Source organism: Aquarana catesbeiana, linkage group LG05 (assembly GCF_042186555.1).
Source record: "Aquarana catesbeiana isolate 2022-GZ linkage group LG05, ASM4218655v1, whole genome shotgun sequence".
Classification (NCBI taxonomy): Eukaryota; Metazoa; Chordata; class Amphibia; order Anura; family Ranidae; genus Aquarana; species Aquarana catesbeiana.
Genome location: NC_133328.1, coordinates 244,830,413 through 244,851,249, shown reverse-complemented (window position 1 = coordinate 244,851,249; position 20,837 = coordinate 244,830,413). Strand labels below are relative to the sequence as shown.

The window sequence follows — 20,837 nt, the reverse complement described above, 5'->3', positions numbered from 1 at the left end:
GCACTTGAAACAAAGGAGAAAAATTGTCCTACAGCAAAATATACTCACCAACAAAATTCTTCCAGCTGTAAGGGTTGTTAGGCTGTTTCCATGCTTGAGGCCAAGCCATTAAAACAGTGTTGTGTTTCATGCCACCAAGTCCAGCTGACTGAATCAAATGTGACATGCCATCTCGTAGATTTGATGAAACAACTAGTTGACAGAATCCTTTGGTCTTCTCAGCAGTCATTAATGCTTGAATATTCTTAAACACATGAATAGAAAAAAAATTAACTTTAATACAACACTAATCCGAAAATGCAATGCAACTTGTAATAAAAGTTACAGTCAAAATGTGTATAGATATATTCATAAAATGTATCAACACTAAAAAATGTCCTGTGTAATATTTGCACACACCAGTATTGCAACAGATAGCCTTAGTAATGCAAAATCCCAATTACAGTTTTGATTTTGCAACACATTTTCATTCCCCCCTGGAAACCATGCCTTAGGCCAGCCATACACGGTTCGAATCTCGGCTGGTTTAGCAGGAACCGTCTGTGATTCAAACAATTAATGGGCAGGCTGAATGTACCAAGTTAATCGATCAATCAACTTGGGTACAACCAGCCTGCTGGATTCGCTTGTGATTATCGCTAGTCGCTGAGTTGATCATGCAAATTTCGCACTATGTATGGCCTGCCTTATTCTGAGTTTTGGGATAGGTTATGGGATTGATTACACAGCCAACAGGCAAAAATGTGCTTCTTGAATAAGCCTATTTTGACACTCCCACCAACTCTCTGAACACTCACATTAACCACACTCACCAATTCTTGCCCTCGGTTTTCAAAATTCTTTTAGATATTTTGCAGGCATGAGAAAAAAAAAAAAAAATAGTTTTTTCCGTTTTCTTTCCCAGAAAAAAATGGAAACTTTTGGAAACATTAAAAAGAAATTCAGTGTAGATTAGTTTTACAAATTGAAAGTAATTATGTTGCACTGGGAATGTGTAATGCAACGTATATAAAAGTAATATGCTTGAATTAAGAATAGGATTTCTTCGTCATACTGTCGTGTACCTGGGTGTATTTAAACCGGGATGTTCCTGGTTCCACAGCTGCAGTCTTACTTGTTGTGCCACAGAAGAGCTTTGGAGCTATGGCTATGTTCTCTCAGTTTGATGCATTACCTTGGACTCACTAGACCCACCTGCTGCCAGCTGTGGACAATCTACAATCAAAGCAGCCCATAATTAGCACTTCCTATTTCTCAGTGCCCGTTTGTGTGGACTAGCTCCCTGGGTGTTGTGACTGCTTTGTGACTCTGAATACTATATATGAACTTCTGCCTGAATTCCTGATTGCTCTCTAGCCTGCCGATTTTGTACTTCACCGCCAGCTTGTGTATGACCTTTGCCTGCCTGACCACTCTCTGGATTTCAATTGATCTGTTGCCAACCTGATCTTCCTGACTAATGCCTGACTAAATTGTCAACAGGACCAATGTAACTGTAATGTCCCGTACACACGATCGGACATTCCAACAACAAAATCCATGTTTTTTTTTCCCGACGGATGTTGGCTCAAACTTGTCTTGCATACACACGATCACACAAAGCTAAATTCCGAACGCCAAGAACGCAGTGACGTACAACACGTACGACGAGCCGAGAAAAATGAAGTTCAATAGCCACTGCTCTTCTGCTTGATTCCGAGCATGCGTACCACTTTGTGCGTCGGAATTGTGTACACGCTATCAGAATTTACACAAACACATTTTGTTGTCGTAAAATCTGAGAACCAGGTCTCAAATTTTGTGCGACGGAAATTCCGAAGGAAACCGTCTGATGGAGCCTACACACAGTCGGAATTTCCAACAAAAGGCTCCCATCGAACTTATTCCGTTGGAAAATCCAACCGTGTGTACGGGGCATTCATTTTCGCCTGAATCCTCAGTACACAAGCTCCACTTCGGACGCTACCTATCAGGAACCATGAATCAGACCGAGACAGAAGTATAGTTAAATCACACTTGTTTAATAATAATAAAAAGGTAAACAGAGTAAGCGTAGTCAAAACAAGCCAGAGTTCAGTAACAGGATCGGGTAGTCAGCCAAGCAAATGTCAGAGAGCCAGAGATAAACATAGTAGTACAGCAAGCAGGATCAGGAGCCAGAAGGAACGTCAGCCGACCAAGTCTTCAACAGGAACGCAGGAGAAAAGTCTCTGTGATGTTGACAAAGGTGAAGGCAGAGATCAAGTGAGCTGGAAAACTTTAAGTAGGCAGGACTGACGAGCAGAATCAACAGCTGGTTGTGGAGAGAAATGGGAGCTGGCAATTAGCCGACAGCTGAGCGGCCAGCTCAGAGAAGGAAGGGCTGAGCCCAGCCCTGACAGTACCCCCTCCTCAGCAACCCCTCCCCCTCGGAGGACCACCGGGCTTGAGGGGAAAACGTCTATGGAAATCACGGAAAAGGACAGGGGCATGTACGTCCGAGGATGAGACCCAAGAGCGTTCCCCTGGACCGTACCCCTTCCAATGCACCAGGTACTGTATGTGTCCACAGAACCTATGGGAGTCAACTCATACTCATCATGGTTCTCAACCTGTATAGGGTGAGGACATGGCACAGAGGTGGTAAAGCGATTGCAGACCAAAGGTTTCAATAAGGAGACATGAAATACATTTGAGATGCGCACACTAGGAGGAAGGTCCAAGGCGTAAGCCACTGGGTTAATCCTGCAAAGGATACGGAAAGGCCCAATAAAACGAAGTGCGAACTTCAAAGAAGGAACACAAAGTCGGAGGTTGCGAGACGACAGCCAGACTCTGTCCCCAACCTGGTAGGAAGGTGCAGGCAGGCGTCTGCGGTCAGCATGGAGTCTGTACCTATCATTAGCATGTTGCAAAGCCTCCTGAACTTCTGCCCAAATGAAACGAAGACCACGGAGATGCTCCTCTAACACAGGAATACTCTGTTGAACAAACGAGTCAGGCAACATGGAAGGTTGGAAGCCATAATTCGCCATAAACGGGGACAATCGGGAAGCTAAATTCAAGGCACTGTTGTGAGCAAACTCTGCCCACGGTAATAGGTCTGACCAGTTATGATGGTCAGAAATATAGCAAAGTAAGAATTGCTCCAAGGACTGATTGGCTCGTTCTGCGAACCATTAGACTGCGGGTGATACGCAGAGGAGAAAGCAAGCTGAATTCCCAACTGTGCACAAAAGGCTCGTCATAAAACGGGAGACAAACTGACTTGTCCGAGACAATCACCTTGGGTAGCCCATGTAAGCGAAAGATCTCTCGAGCAAAGATGGAAGCTAGTTCCTTAGAAGTGGGCAGCTTCTTAAGTGGAATACAATGACACATCTTTGAGAACCGGTCAACCACCATAAGGATAACTGTTGTCTTGGGAGTTGTGTAACTCCACAATTAAATCCATAGACAGGTGGGTCCAGGGCCTCTCTCCATTGGGTATGGGTTGTAGGAGGTCCACTGGAAGGTGTCGTGGAGTCTTACTCTGAGCACACACGGAACAGGCAGCTACGAAGGCAGTTACATCAGCCCATAGACTAGGCCACCAGAATTGTTGGGAAATGGCCCAAACGAGTTGATTCTTGCCAGGGTGGCCAGCTGCCTTGGGAGAATGGCAAGTCTGGAGCACGGCAGTATGGAGACTCTCTGGGACAAAACAGTGGTCACAAGGTTTCTCAGGAGGAGCATGGACCTGAGCAGCAAGAATTTTGTCACCCAAAGGAGAAGCAAGACTGGTGCGAACCGTAGCCAGAATACGATCAGGAGGAATCACAGGAACCGGGACCGACTCCAACTTTGAAGAGGAGGAAAATTGTTGTGACAAGGAGTCAGCCCTTACATTCTTAGTACCGGGTAAGAATGAGACAATGTAATTAAAAATCGACAAGAAAAGAGCCCATCGTGCCCTTCTGGGAGAGAGGCGCTTAGCCTCAGACAAGACTGTGAGGTTCTTATGGTCAGTAAGAATGAGAACCGGCACAGTGGTACCTTTAAGGAGATGTCTCCATTCTTTCAGGGCTAAAATGATCGCCAACAGCTCTCTGTCATCAATCTCGTAATTGCACTCTGCAGGTGACAATTTCTTGGAAAAGTAGCCACACAGATGCATAGCGCTCTCAGAATTAGGACGTTGAGACAGAAGGGCGCCAACTCCAGTCTCAGAAGCATCAACTTCTAGGATAAAAGGCAACGTAGGACCAGGATGTGCCAACACAGGAGCAGAAACAAAGGCAGCCTTGAGACTCTCAAAGGCCTTAGTGGACTCCGGAGACCAACTCTGTGGGTTACCATCCTTTCTGGTCATATCAGTCAGGGGCTTGACCAGAGACGAGAAGTTCCGAATAAATTTCGATAATAGTTGGCAAAGCCCAGGAAACGCTGCAGAGGACGTAAACCCACGGGTCGGGGCCACTGTAGGACTGCCGAAAGTTTCTCTGGGTCCAGGGACTTGGAAAACATGAGGATATCTTCGAGATAAACCACCACACATAACTGCAACAAATCTCGGAGGACATAGTTAATAAATTGCTGGAAAACTGCCGGGGCGTAACAAAGGCCAAAAGGCATTACAAGGTACTCATAATGGCCTGTCCTGGTATTAAATGCACTTTTCCACTTGTCGCCCTCCTTAATCCGCACAAGATTGTATGCCCCTCTCAAATCAAGCTTTGTGAAAACTGTTACTCCCTTGAGGCGGTCAAATAACTCTAATCAACTGAACTTGGTAGGCATTCTTAATCGTGAAACGATTGAGACCCCTATAATCAATACAAGGTCTCAGTTCACCACTCTTCTTCTTCCCAAAGAAGAAACCAGCACCAGCAGGAGACGAGGATTTGTGGATGAAACCTCGGGAAAGTGCGTCTGCAACATACTCCTCCATGGCCTTATCCTCCAAGATCGACAAAGGGTAAACCCGGCCACGAGGGGGTATGGCACCAGGTTGAAGGTCAATTGCACAATCATAAGGCCGGTGTTGAGGCAAACTACCGGCTTGACCTTTGTCAAAGACTCCGCTAAAATCACAGTACTCCTCCTGCAGGGAGGAGAGTGAAGAGGTGCACAGGACCTTGGCTACCTTCTGGAAGCATGTCTCACTGCATTGTGGTGACCAGGAGAGAACCCCAGCACGGAGCCAATCAAAAGAGGGGTTGTGCCTCTGTAATCAAGGATAACCAATAACCAGCAGAAACCTATATGAGGAAATAACTTGGAATTTGATTATCTCATGGTGAAGAGCCCCTACAGCTATGGACAATGGAACCGTCTCATGAGTCACATGGGCAGGCTGTAGATGTCTCCCATTAAGAAACTCAATGGCAAGTGGAGTGTCACGCAGCTGCATCGGAATCGAGCGCTGTGATACAAAGGCAGCATCAATGAACAGGTCTGCAGCCCCAGAGTTGATTAGAGCCTGTATCTCGATGGACAACTCAGCCCAAGAGAGGGTAACCGAAACCAGGGGCTTATCCTTCTGGATAACTGGGGATGAAACAACGCCACCTAAGGTCTGTCCATGACAGGACCTAAAGGTTTGGGCATTCCCTGGACGGGTAGGACAAGACTTCATAAAGTGACCTGCCTGGCCACAATAAAGGCACAATCTCTCCTGTTGTAATATGTTCGCTGATTTATGTGGGATATTATATTATTATATATATGTACACATACAGTACAATATTTACCTAACAGAAACTCCCTCCCAGGGTACTAATATATCAAAGGGGACTTGTTGATGTTAATATGCAAGAATACAGATTAGGAATGTAGGTATTGCAAGACTCAAAAGGGTGTTCAGGTGATATCTGTTAATCTAATCTAATTACACATATCAAAGGGGACTTGTTGATGTTGATATGCGGGAGTGCAGATTGGGGTGGTTTATGACTGCAGCTGTTCACAGCTGGGGGTTGTTGTCTGTCTCAAAGACTAAAGCATATCAAAGGCCTGAAAGGAAATGGCCAATCAAATTGCTCAGCCATTCAGTGTCTAGTGAATATAACATGGCGTTCAGTCTATAGTATAGTCCTGTCTGTGTATGACTATAAAGGCGCAGACCTAGGAAAAATGGGACACTGAATTATATACTCTGTATGATTTTTTGTCATCTGTGGACTTTGGACCTTGTTCTGTGTTGGAAGTCAATAAAGTGCATCTCTCTGGAAGAATTGGGTTCCTGCGGAAGAGTACTTACATCATCATTATAATAATTACTAAATGAATTATCTACCCACTATACAGGTACTATACATTTCATATCACTACATCTCCCTCCTCCTAAAGGCTCTCTCATCCGCAGAGAGATGCGTGAAGCCCAAGTGCATGGGTTCATCTTCACTGACCGACTCGGTACCAGGAGGCATGGGAGGTGAAGGAGGCACGGGTGGGACTGCAAAGCTCGGAGGCAAACGTACAGGAGGCTTCCGCAAGCGTTCCTTAAAAGAGTCCCTCTGATTCTGGAGTCAATGAGGATGGCAAACGTGATCAACCTCTCCAGCTCAGTGGGTAAATCTCGGGCTGCTATCTCATCCTTGATTGAATCCGAGAGACCATGAGAAAAAGCAGCCACGGGGGCCTCATTGTTCCAAGCAACCTCAGCTGCCAGAGTACGGAATTCAATGGCGTAGTAGGCAACAGTTCTCATACTCCGTTTGATGGACATGAGGCACTTGGCAGCATAAGAGGAGCATGCGGGAATGTCAAATATCCTTTTGAAGGAGGCGGCAAAGTCAGGGTAACTCAAGACAACAGGTTTTTGTGTCACCCATAGAGGGTTTGCCCAGGCCAAGGCTCTCTCAGAAAGCAAAGATATCAGGAAACTTACTTTGCTTCTGTCCGTGGGAAACGCCTGGGGCAGCATCTCAAAGTAAATCTCAACCTGGTCCCGAATGGAACTGGGCATAGGGAACCACTTCGAATGAAGCCACCATATTTCCTAACAACCTCATGCAAAGGCAAACGGAGGAATCCCCTTTCGACCTGACCACCTGCACCAGCTCTCTTATGGCGTTGATCTTGCCTGAGGCAAGAACGCCTTCTTCTGGGCTATGTCTACGATCAGATCCAAGTACTCCAGCCTTTCTAGCGGTTTTAAGAAAGACTTCTCCAATTTGAGAATTCAACCCAGATTTTTCAGGTATTTGGTTGTAATGCGCACGCTTTTCTCCAAACGAGCCACCGGCTGGTCTATTAGCAATAGATCGTCTAGTTACGCCAAGACTGTTATACCCTGTGCCCTTAACCTGGCTAGAGGTGGAGCCAGAACTTTTGTAAACACCCGGGGTGCTGTAGCTAGCCCGAAGGGCAAGGCTACAAACTAAAAATGTTGCTGTTCTACCTTGAACCGCAGAAACCCTTGGTGAGTGGGAAATATAGAGACATGCAGATATGAATCTCTGATGTCGATAGACGCCAGAAGTTCTCTTCCTTGTAGGATAGAAACCACTGACCTGATCGACTCCATGCAAAAGGAGCGGATCTTCAGGAACTGATTTAGATTTTTTAGATCTAGAATGGGTCTGATATCTTCATTCGGTTTTGGTAACGTAAAGAGGTTTGAATAAAAACCTTGCTCTTCTGTGGGGATTTGTATGATCATGCCCTGAGCCAGTAATGGGTCTAGTGCCCAAAACAGAGATTGCCTTTTCCCTGGATCTTTGGGAATGTTTGATCTCAGAAAATGGGACGGTGGAAACTCCCAAAATTCTGGTTTGTATCCTAGAGACACCGTGGAGATGACCCATCTGTCCTGAATTTCCTCTTGCCAGACTTCTGAGTATTGCAGAAGTCTTCCCCCCAATCTGGCCTCTTCATAATGAGGCTTTAGAATTCTGCTTTGCAGATTTCTGGCCCCAGCTCTTCTTCTGTGCCTGGGACTGACCCTGAGGCTTTCCTCTAGAGTCTGACAGTGTAGGCCGTCGTCGCCACTGCCTAGAGGCGGATGCCCCTGGCGCAGGGGAAAGAGTTCGCTTAAATGAAGGACGTTTATACTTTCTTATGACTGGCAAAAGAGTACTCTTCCTACTAAAAATTTGGATTTGGATTTGCATTTGTCTAAATCATCTCCAAATAGTCGATCCCCATGAAAAGGGAAACTAGTGAGAAGCCTTTTGCAAGGTGCTTCGGCTGACCAATTTAACCACAGTATCCTACGCATGTGTACTAGCACAAGCGCAAGGCGGGACGCCTTTCATGGCGTCTATGGCAAAACATAATGCCTTTGGGAGTTCGGCAAAATCGTGGGCCTGTTGTGCAGGGACCGCCTCTTAAGGGACTGTCTAAATTGGTCCTTTAGGGACTGACAGATGCCTATTGCAGCGACTACAGGCTGAGTAACGGCCCCTGCCAAGGAAAAAGAGGATTTTAAACAGGAATTCCAACCCTTAATCTTGTTGGCTCTTTAAGCATTTGTGCATTGTCTACTGGGTAAGTTAGACTTTTATTCACACTGGAAATCACAGCGTCAACTGCTGGTACATTCAATTTTTTGGTGAATTTCTCCTCCATGGGGTAGAGAGCTTTGAATCTCTTTGGAGGGAGAAAGTGCTTATCTGGGTGATCCCATTCAGCATAAATAAGTTTTTCTAGTAATGCATGTACAGGAAACGCATGAAAAGGCTGTAAAGGTTTTAAGTAACCTAAAGAAGAAACAGAACTTTCAGCTGACTCCGTTAGGGGTAGCTTGAAAGAGGAATGAACCATCTCTGTAAGAGACTGTACCAGCAATTTCTCAGATTGTGAGGCTGAAAAAGGTTCATCCACCATTGCCTCCTCCGTAGAGGAGTAATCGGTTTGCTTTTCCTCCTGATCGCCTGAGGGTAATACCTCATCCTGTACCCACTGTTCCCTTGTAAGGGGTCTGAGGTTGGGGAGGGGGATCTAACACACTTCCTATCCTTTTGGATGGAGGATGCGATTAAAGCCACTAATCTTCCTTCTAGGCCCTGCAGGGCGGAGGAAAATGCATCTTCAGTCATGTATTCAGGGGCTGATATGTGAGAAGCAGCTGCACCACCAATTGGTCCCAATGACTCACCCTGGCTTGCCATATCTGGTGTTTCCGGAGAGGATGACAGTGTGGAGGCACAACTGGAGTTCCCAGCACCTGGAGGTGGAATTTTTAGTACCATTTTTGTGGTGTCTTTTTTGGAAGTCATAGCGCCAAGCACAAAAGCAGAGGCACTAAGTAAATGCACTATTTGCTGAGCAATAGTCTAGCAATACAATGTGGCTATAAAGTTCAGCTTGGTGCTGAGTAACAACTGTGTCCTGTGTGTCAGGCTTCCATCTCTTCAGTTGCTGATAGAGATCTTCTGCAGTTTATGAGTCTGTTTAAATGCTTCAGGTGCAAGCTCTGCTCGGCATCCCCAGCGCCTGTGCCTAAGCCAAGCCCCTTTGCCACTAACCCACCCCCCTCCTGGTTTCAAATAAACAGCAGTTCGTGCGCACGGACGGCATTCGGGTCTGCCAGTGCAGACCTGTAGAAGGGGAGGCTCTGTGATCGCCTGATCATCAGGAAAAAAGCAAGTATGACTGAATAGGGGGACAAGGGCTGGGGCGATAGCAGGACAATATCTGGCACTGACATGGCTATGTGGGTAATCCTTCACTGACTCCGTTTAGGTATGCAAAGCTGTAAGGTAAATACAACACAGGGATCTGCCCCCTGGCTGCTGAGACCACACACATGCTGTTTTAGCTGGACACTGAGCTGACTGAGAGCAACGTACCAAGGTATGTGCATTTACTCCGTCTAGTGGAGACTTTAAGGCATACAACATTTTAATCATGGAAGAAAAAAGACGGACTTTTTACAGTTCCTAGGCTTCTTCCCTTACCTTATCCTTGCTGCAGGATACTGCTGTAACAGACAGATCTAAACTTCACCCATCATGGCGGGCTGCGTTAGCAAACCTTCAAGGACAGGGTCCCTTTGTAGGGGTTACACTCCCTTGGACCTGTATTAGCACCCCACCAGGAAAAACTTTAATGTAGGCATGACTAAAAAGTCCTGGGTCCCAGAGTCCAGCCCTGCAAAGAGAGGCGTTACAGGCAAAACCTTGTGCTTTGTATACGAGGCCCGCCTACCATCCACCTTGGCCGCAGTGGCACTTTGGATGGATCCGGTCTATGGAGGCTGTTTAATTCCAGCAAGGATCCCTCCAGTGGAGCTCTTCAGAGCACATATTCACTCGAGACCAACACCTTAGGCACTGGCGAAAAAACTGAGGTGTTCCCGGTATGGGAGGGGTTATATAGGGAGGCAACTTCCTGTTTAGGGTGTGCCAGTGTCCATCACCTGAAGGTGGTCTATAACCCACATAGTAATTGCTATGGTGTCCCGTGATGTACGATAAAGAAAACACCCAACTGTAGGAGATACAAGATGAAGCCCACAAGCAAACTAAACTGGAGCACCCCCTTCCTGCCCCAGCAGTGCCACCTAGTGGCAGACATGCATATTTCTGTTTGAGAACTGCATTGAGAAGTACAGCGTTACTTGAATTGTATGGTCTTCAGCTGAGAGAACTTGTGTCATAGATATATTATTTATCATTGTAAAATAACATTTAACACTTTTCTTTTTTTCAATTTTCCAGGCAAAAAAGCATAAAACGGCTACAAAAATTAAAACTTTTTTTCCAGGCCTTCCCATCTCTAAGCTCTTCACAGCTTCTATCCTGCAGCTCTGTCCAGCACAGCATCATATTATAGAGTGTTTATAGGGCCCGACAAGGACATTAGATGGGATATTTATTTAGACATAGATTGTTTTCTTTCAGTCCCTCCCACATTCCCTTTTCCTTTTTTGACTGGCTATGATGTCTGTGTATGTTTATGTCGTTGTTGCTCTCAGCATGTAGTAGCCAAAATTCTGGTTGACTTCATGTGATTCTATTGTTCTAACAAGGTGCACAGCTGAGAGTGATTTTAGATGTTCCGCTGACATCGTCCTCACCTGTGTTTTACATGAGGGGGAGCCCTATTTAAGGGATGTCAGTGGAATATTTCAGGGTAATGAATAAGCGCAGCGTCGCTGTGTAAAACGCGTCTACCTGTACCTGTTTGCCTGTCCTGTGGTGTTATTCATGTTACGGATTTTACAATAAAGAGATTAATCACTACCTCGGTGTGCAGCCAGCCATTCCTTTTATCCATATTTTGCCCGGATGGCGAGCCGAGGCTAGCACTCCTGGGAGGAGTCCATTCCCCAGCCTACCAGGCTCCATCACTCACCTGGAGCTGCATTTTCTTTTCCTATTGCCAGCACAGCAGTCTGCCCAGGCACTCAGCCTGGGGACTTGACAGCAAAACCCTCAGCCACATAACTCAGTCTGTCCCTCATTCACTACCGCCTTCTTCACCTTTAGTATAGGGGAGGACAGACTGCTGCAGCTCTCTCTTCCTCACTGTACAACCTGTCGGTTCAGAGTACCCCCCCCCCCACTAAATCTTTATTTAGGATTTTAATTTGTTTAAATAAGTAGCTTTTATTCAAATGTCACTTCGTGAATTTACCATAAGGAGCCTTGCTGTTTTGGAGTGACAACTGTCTCTCATTCCTGTTCCTGCATTGTTACAGGCTACCATGGTGGAAACAACAAGCTTCAGTGCTGGCACAATTTGCTCAGGCATAGTCCACTGTTGCCACTATTAGGCCAGAGCAATGATGTGCAGTTGATGCTGCAGTAAATACATGTAGACAGGAAGTAGCTAAAAAAATGGAGGAGATCAACAACACAGAAAAGAGTATTTTAGGGGGGAAAAAAACTGCAATTGAGTATTATGCTTTATCAATCTAAATGTCATGCAGTTAGGGTTTAGATCTACAAAAATACAATATATTGTTCATTAGGGAAAGTATTAACTTTACAAATGATTTTTTTTAGTGCATAATCTTTTATAATTTATCAAAAACAAAACTTATCAAATGCTCAGGGCTGGTTCACACCACAACGCAAACATTATGCCATTTGCACTGAGATGCATTAACCGCATGCCGACCAGCCGCCGCAGTTGTACTGCGGCAACATGGCTCAGCTGTGCGAATTGCCATCATGTTACGTCGGTAACAGACGGCCACTAGGGGGCATGTGCACACCTCCCCTGCTCGCCCACGGAGCCGATGCATGTGCCCGGCGGTCGTGATCACCGCCGGCTCCCGCGATCGCTTGGGGCACACCAAAAACTGGGATCTGTGTGTGTAAACACATAGTTTCCGGTTCTCTGAGGGGAGAACGGATTGTCTGTTCATACAGAGTATGAACAACGATCTGTCATCTCCCCTGCACAGTCCCATCCCCCTTCAGTTAGAACACACAATAGGACACACTTAACCCCTTCACTGCCAATAACATTTTTACAGTAATCAATGCAATTTTATAGCACTGATCGCTGTAAAAATGCCAATGGTCCCAAAAATGTGTCAAAATTGTCTGACGTGTCTGCCATAATGTCGCAGTCCTGCAAAAATAAAAAACCCAGATTGCCGCCATTACTAGTAAAAAAAAAAAAAATTATATATATATATATATATATATATATATATATATATATATATATATATATATACATACATATACACACATACAAAATCCATAAATCTATCCCCTATTTTGCAGACGCTATAACTTTTGCAAACCAATGAATATACGCTTATTGCGATTTTTTTTTACCCAAAATATGTAGAATACATATCGGCCTAAACTGAGGAAAAAAAAAAATATGTTATATATTTTGGGGGGATATCATAGCAAAAAGTAAAAAAATTTTTTTTTTCAAAATTGTTGCTCTTTTTTTGTTTATAGTTCAAAAAAATAAAAACCGCAGAGGCAATCAAATACCACCAAAAGAAAGCTCTATTTGTAGGGAAACAAATTACGTCAATTTTGTTTGGGAGCCACTTTGCATGACCGCGCAATTGTCAGTTAAAGTGATGCAGTGCCGAATCGCAAAAAGTGCTCTGGTCTTTGGCCAGCCAAATGGTCCGGGGCTGAAGTGGTTAACGTGTCTCCAATGTATTTGTGATGTATTTACTTGCAGTTTAATTTAATTTTTCTTGTGCTGCATTATCGCATGCCTATGAGACACCACATAGCCTCAGAAAGATAGCAGCAGGAAGGGGAAAACACTTTTTTTAATTTTTATTTGCAAAGAAAAACCTTTATTTGTACTGCCCAATCACATGCAGATGTGTTGTGTTGCAGTGGAATGTGCTGTATAACATTGTAAAGCGACGCATTGAGCAAAAATAACGCATGCATCATTTTAGCATAACGCCAGAGCAATGCAGCATATAGATGTGAACAACACTGATTTAGTGTCATTAAGCCCAAAATCAAACTTTTGTCATTACCTTCAAAAAAATTTCATGTAACTACTGGAGTTGTGCTGGAAATTTCATAAAGATGCAGTTGGTTAGTAAATACCTGGTGATCCTGACAGCTCATAGGACTTCTGTGTTTGGAGTGGCAACCCTGTATAGCCCGATCCACAGTCTACATTGCCCCTCCGACTATGCATGCTCCAATTTCAGTGTAGAGAAGCAGGGCACATCCTCTTTCCTCCCCAGCAATCCACCCCATGTGATAATCTGCCTGTCATATGGGGCTGTCATTGACAATGGATTATTTCCTCTCCTCTTCCATCCTGGGATCCAGTCCATATGACATGGGTGATCACATTACCATTAATAAATAATAAAAATAAAGAAAAATAATCAAAATGGAAATGCTTGTTGATATACAGTGACACTGTTTACTTAAAACATACAATAATAGTTATCATTCCAATGCTTAGGGCAGAGTTTGTTGATTAATGGAGAGGCAGAGTTTACGGGGATAGACTTCTCCTGCTCATGGAGGCTAGAGTGTATGACAGGAAAAGTCAATCCACATAAACTTCGCTATCAACAAACTCCTCCATAAGCATACAATTGGTAACGTTAATTGTGTGTTTTAAGTAAACAACGGAAATTGTGTATATAAACAAGCATTCATTCAATTTTCTTTTTGTATAGTATTTTAATTTTAATTAGATAATTTTTTTCTTTTATTTTGCTTATGGTCACATGATCGCCCAAGTCAAGTGGGCTGGGTTACATTGGGAGAAAAGAGGAAGTAATCCACTCTCAAATCTGTGGCTGGAGCCACCCTGTATGACATGTATGGTAGGAATGAGCTCCACCCTTATATTGAAGTTACCTGCAGTGGAGCTGCATAATGATCATGCAACTGGCTTACAGAAGATCGATTCAAGAGTATTTACAATCATTCTACTGTTGTACTATGTAGCCAATTATTTTAACACCATTATACCATGCACTTACCTTGACGCATGTGGAAATTGGCTTAATCACACTTTAAACCAGTTATTGTCCTTGCTTTTGCGTTGTGGTTGTGTTGGGCAATGATGCCTAATACACCACAATGGCTCTGTTGTGAACTGGCCCTTATGTGTTTTATTACCGAATGGAAAAAAATTAAAAAAATACTCAAAATGTACATACTTCTTCTCCTTTCTGTGCTTCTACATGTTTGTCCAGAAATGTGCCTTGCAGCACAGAGCCCACAATGGTCAGTCCTTTTCCAGCCTTAAGCTGAGTAGTTAGTGAAAGCAGTCTGGGATGTTTTACATTCTGCTCTGAATCCAGGTTGAGTAGCACCAAAATCTGAGGTCTGAAAGATACACATTTTGTTTTTAAAAGTTCTGTTAAAGTAGTATGTGTTATTAAGAATATTCAATCCATGAAAATTGTCATCGAAAATGATTTCAATATCAATCCCCTTTTGCAAACTTCTTTTTACTCGGTTTACTCGGAAATGGCATTTAATCCTCCGTAAGGATGACCATGGTGTGAACCAGACTGGGCTATAACAGACTGAGAAATATAAGAATTATTACAGCCAAGGCTATCAGTAATGGTATCCAAGAGGAAAAGTAAGTAGTACAGAGCCCACCTTCAACATGCTTCTCTGTTGATTTATTACAATTCTTGTGCCCATGCTGTACTCCTCGGATACAGGCAACTCATCAGATTCAATATCACTCATGTAACCATCACATATTACACCGCCGGAGTGCCTCATTGGAAGCAGAACTTCTGACATGTGGTTTTTCTTACCTACCCTTGCCTAAACGCAGAAGACAGTCTAGTAGTGTCCCCTTATTACTGAGATAGTAAGGCTGAATTAACATTTCATTTATCTGTTGCAGTGCATTAATACACATGCATTAAATTGTGCATTAACATTTGTTGCGTTAGAGCAGCGCATTACTTATGAATGGTTTGCCAATGCACAACTATGAACAGAACATGTAGTTATGGAATTTGTGTGTACATATAGAAGAGGAACTGAGCATCATATAAACAGCTTTATTATGTGCCATTAAAAATCTATTACATAACATTAAAAATTACTCTCCACATAGGAGTTCACAACCAAGATTTCAATTACAGTTCACATGTGGACTCGACACGTTTCGAGAATCCTTCTTCAGGAGCATATGTAACAGAATCAGTACAGTGGAACCCACTCCTATTATTTAATAGGGTAATAACCAGTAGGGTAAACTGGAATTCATAGCATGTGTATGTTGTCGATAGAGATGCAAATGAGTGAGCCAAGGTGAATTACTAAATTAGGGTACAATCAGTAAACAGCCAATGGTCTTGTACATATAATCTTAAAGTAACAGGACTAACTTTCCATTGGTGAACCATCCAGACCCAATGTGAGCAAGTCACCATAAAGACATCATGGTAGTCAAGGTAGTCAAGGCACATATATTCCAAAGAGGGGGCTCCTGATAAATATCCTAGAAGCAAACGCAGTACACATGAATCAGACCTGTGCTTTGCAAATGCACCATGACTGAAAAATTGTACACGACCACTTTTTTTATTTTAGCAACAAAGTGCATTACAATACACAGTGATACCCTCTACTGTATAATGTGCTGGGATGCAATTCATAATGTCGGTCGGCAGTATGTTCAGATAAGGAGTGCAAAGGGTATGACAGCAGGCAGTAATAAAAAAAGTGGAGGGTTACGAAAGCAGGCAGCATGTGCAGGAGAGGGGTGAAGCAGATATGACATGGGCAGTCTTTGCAGGAAAGTAGTGTAGAAGGTAGAACAGTGGGTAGAATGTGCAGGAGAGGAGTGCAGCAGGTATAACAGCAGACAGCTTATGCAGGACAGGAATGCGTGTACAAGAGAGGATATGATAGAAGATGGTCAATGTATATAATCCAGGCCTGCTGATATTGTCTCCTCTGGGACAGTTGAGGTGGCAGAGAATCAGACAATGGACATTGAAAAGAATTCACAAAAATTAAAGCAGGTTTTTAGAAGGCACCAGGTCAAAGTGTCCAGGAATGGTAGATACAGCTCTCTAGAGGTGAAGGGTGGGGCTTTGCTTTGTGTGTTGGTATGTTTAAGCAGGATATAGGCAGCGATTATTCTTAACCTACGGGCAATGGAGGCGAGACTGATATTTGAAATGTTGCACTCAGTGAGTGTTAGGGATCACACATGCACTGGAGACTGGGTGCTAATGGTTTAATACATATGTGCTAGGAGCATGTCAATACATATACAATGAAAACTTGTCACTAAGCAGTTAATACAATTAGAATACAGACAGGTCACTAAGGGGTAATGCTCATAAGATAGGGATAGGTGACAGAAGTTAGCACTTTCTCTGTGTAGGCTGATCACTGAGGGGTTAATGGCCATACACTGCAGACTGCTCACTGATGGATAAACTTGCATACACTGCAGACTGGTTGCTGATTGGTTAATGCACATACCCTGCTGGTGTAATCACTGGTTGGTGAGCTCTTTGCATTGGAGGGGCCATCACACTGCTGGCATGGATACTGGTAAGTGAGGTGTAAGCGCTGGAAGCAAGATTTTGCTAAGATATTTGATAGAGTGCCCTACAATAGAGTTACAAATTAAGTTGTTTTTGGCATTCCTGACATAGTATGTACCTGGACAGAAAATTCAAGTTAGACTTAGCACTTGAGAGAGTGACTCCTCCCCCTGCCAATAGGAAACACCTCTTCCACCAAATTTAAAAGGAGACTCCTTCCCACACATTGCCAGTAGTAGCTTAGAAACCTCCAGCTCCGAACTGGAACACATAATCGAGATATGGTTAGCCACAGTATATATATATAAAAATACAATAGGGCGGGATGCTGCTGTCCTGAAAGACTCTTGGAAAACAAGTTACCAGTAAGTTTAACTTGAATTTTCCCTTAACGTCTTTCAGGACAGCACTTGAGAGGATAATAGAGGCTTACCCCCTAGGGAGGGACCACAGCCTGCAGGACTTTTCTGCCAAAAGCCTGATCCTCTGCTGACAGGAGATCCAGTCAGTAATGACGGACAAACATTAAGTAACTTGATCACGTAGCCGCCTTACATATTTGATCTGGGGTGGCACCAGCTCTTTCTGCCCATGTAGTGGCCTGGGCCCTTGTTGAATGAGCCCTAATTCCCAGTGGGGGAGATAGACCCATCTGAGAATAGGCTACAGAAATAGCTGTCTTAAGCCATCTAGCCAATTATTTCTTTGATGCTTGGTGGCTTTATTTGTTTCCAGAAAAAAGAACGAATAATGAATCTGAAGATCTAAAACCTCCCGTTACTTCCAAGTAATGTAATAGGGTACGTCTCATGTCTAAGTTGTGAAACAGCTCTTCCTTTTTCCCCAAAGGGTTAGAACAAATGGTTGGAAGGATAATCTCCTGAGACCTGTTGCGAAAACTTGCCACTTTTGGCAAAAACCCCAAATCTACTTTAAGTACAAACCTATCTGAAAAAATTGACAAAAGGGGTTCTTTTACTGATAGGGCATGCAGTTCACTAATCCTTCTTGCCGAAGTAATTGCGACAAGAAAAATAGTTTTCAAAGTTAAATTCTTTAGAGATATGGCCTGTAATGGCTCAAATGGTTCTTTTGCGAGTGCTTGCAGAACCACCGAGAAATACCAATTTGGAAAATGCTTCACCGGGACCGGTCTGGACCTGGAAAGTGCCCTGAAAAATTTCATGATCAGAGTTTCTGAAGATAAGGATCTCTCCAGATAAACTCCTAATGCGGCCACTTGCACTTTAAGAGTGCTAGCAGACTGCAAGACCTTTGTCTGCACCTTTTTGCAAAAACTCCAATACTGAGACTGTCTTTTGCATCCCTATGTTCTGAATGACAGAAAGAAACATAGACCTTCCATACTTTGGTGTAAATAGCTCTAGTTACCTTTTTCCTACTGGAAAGTATCATGCTTATTAACTGTTCTGAAAAACCTTTGCTTCTTAACAATTGATCTTCAGATACCAGGCAGTGAGTTTTAACCTGGCTACATCCGGATGATGTACTGGCCCCAAATCAGCAAATCCTGACTGAGCGGAAATTGCCAACATGGTTTGATTGCCAACTGCAGAACTGTGAAAAACCAAGCTCTTTTTGGTCAAAATGGAGTAATCAAGATTATTGATACTCTCTCTTTCTGTATTTATCTCAACACCAGTGGAATCAACTGGAAGGGGGGAAAAGCATACCCCAGGCGAAAATTCTACAGATGTGCCAGAGCGTTTATCCCCTGAGAGCCGTCGTCTCGCTGAAAGGAGAAAAATTGTGGGAGCTGCTTGTTTTGCCTTGAAGCAAACAGGTCTACTTGTGGAAGGCCCCAAGTCCTGGCGATCAATGCAAACACTTCTGCGTTCAGGCTCCAATCTGCTTCCTGAACCTTCTGTTGGCTCAGATAATCCGCTACTTCGTTTAACACGCCCTTGAGATGGACTGTGGATAAAGATAGTAAGTGGTTTTCCACCCACTCCAGAATCTCTACTAACAGCAAGTGAAGAGCTTTGCTTCTTATGCCTCCCTGTTTGTTCAGGTAGGCTACGGTAGTGGCATTGTCCAACAGAACCTGGACATGGCAACCTAGGAGGCTTGGAGAGAAGACAGCCAATGCTAAGGCGACCGCTTTTAGTACTCTCCAATTCGAGGATTTTTTGGCCTCGGCCTGGGACTATGTTCCCTGTGCCAAATCCTGACCCATGTGAGCCCCCTATCCCCGCATACTGGCGTCTGTTGTCACCACTTTTTCGGTCGGAAAGGACCAAAGAAGACCTCTTTGTGGTACTACATGACTTTTCCAACACCAAAGTGAACGTTTGACTCTGGTGGGGATCTTTATCTTCGTATCTAGACTCTCTGTCCTGTGGTTCCATGTTCTCAGAAGGAACCTCTGGAGAGGCCTGAAATGCAGCCTTGCCCATTGGATGGCTGGCATAGAAGAGGTTAATGTCCCCAAAGCCGACATAACCCTTTGAACTGAAATCTGCTGATTCGTTTGAAGCTTCGTTACTACCCTCTGGACCTTGATCTTTTTCTCTTCTGGGAAAAAAAATCTTTTGTTCTACCGAATTTATCAGGTATCCCAGAAAAAGAACTTGCTGAGCTGGAAGGAAATTCGATTTTTGAACATTCACTATCCACCTCAGCGACTCCAAATGACTGCGGGCTCTGTCCAGATCCACCCGCAACTTTTCCCTGGATGGGGCAAAGAAGAGGAGGTCGTCCAGATATGGGATTACCGCAATCCCCTGGAGTCGAAGAGGGGCAAGGGCTTCCGCCATTATTTTCGTAAAAATACGCAGAGCTGACAACAAACCGAAGGGAACGGCCCTGAACTGAAGATGTATAATCTCCTTGCCCATATTCTCTGCAAACCTCAGGAATTTCTGGGACTGAGGTGCTACAGGAATATGAAGGTAAGCATCTCTAAGGTCGATTGATGCCATAAAGCATTCTTTGGTCAGCATATTCTTGACTGTGAAGATTGAGTCCATACAAAACTTTTTGTATAGGACTGACTTGTTTAATGGTTTCAGGCTGAGAATTAAATGGAAGTTTCCGGATGGTTTTCTTATCAGAAATATGTGTGAATAGAATCCCTGACCCTGTTCCTCTGGACATACTGGTTTCACAACCCTCTGGTGCCTCAGATCCTTTAAAAAGATTCTTCATAGCCAGGGCATTTGTTAAATCCCTTGGTAGGTTTGTCACAAAGTATCTTTCTGGAGGACAATCCGAAAACTCTATTCTGTAACCTTGGTACAGCATGTCCAAAATATATTGACTTTTTGTCATGCTGGCCCAAAGGGGGAGGAAACTTTGAAGCCTTCCCCCAACTGGTAGATACAAGTCATTGCGTTTTTCCGGAGGACGCCAAAGGATGGAAAAGGACATTTCCCTTTCCTTTTCCCTTCTGCGACGAACATTTTTTTCTTTTCTCCTGGGGTTTGGTGCTTTGCTCTTGAGCCCTTTGGGAATGAAAAAAAAAGCTTAACTGGCTGTCTAGGCTAGATAGGCTGGCTATCTAGGACTGCATCAAGTCAGGTCCAAAAAGCAAGTCCCCAGGAACGGTATCCCACACAGCTTTGCATAGAGAACCAACATGATGGATTATTGCGGTACCAGAGAGGGATTTTACATACAATAAAGAATAAATTTATTGTAACAAAATTTACACATAAAAAACACACATGATAAAAAACATCCAATTGTCAGGTTCAATACAATAGTTACAAAAGAGATCACAGAGATAGTTGACACGTTTCACTTAATAGCTTCTTCAGAACCGATTACTCAGTGATTTGTAACAGAACCTCATATTAAGAACCTGGAGGAGAAACACATAGCACTGAGGATAGTTTCATGTCAAACAGGCTGTCTCTCCTCAAGCCATTCCACCCAAGAAGATCCTGAAATTTCGGAAAAAATCTAACTTTCC

At 43.8% G+C, this 20,837-nt stretch overlaps 1 protein-coding gene across 3 annotated transcripts in view; it reads right to left on the bottom strand.

The window, feature by feature from the left end:
- SLC12A7 (solute carrier family 12 member 7) overlaps positions 1–20,837 on the bottom strand; it is a 919,795-nt gene that overhangs the window by 230,009 nt on the left and 668,949 nt on the right. For all 3 annotated transcript variants that reach the window (XM_073630658.1, XM_073630657.1, XM_073630659.1), the window contains exons 17-18: positions 14,534–14,702; positions 49–244 (exon numbers count right to left, since the gene is read on the bottom strand). In XM_073630658.1, the coding sequence (XP_073486759.1) occupies positions 49–244; positions 14,534–14,702 (365 nt within the window). The remainder of the gene's footprint in view (positions 1–48; positions 245–14,533; positions 14,703–20,837) is intronic.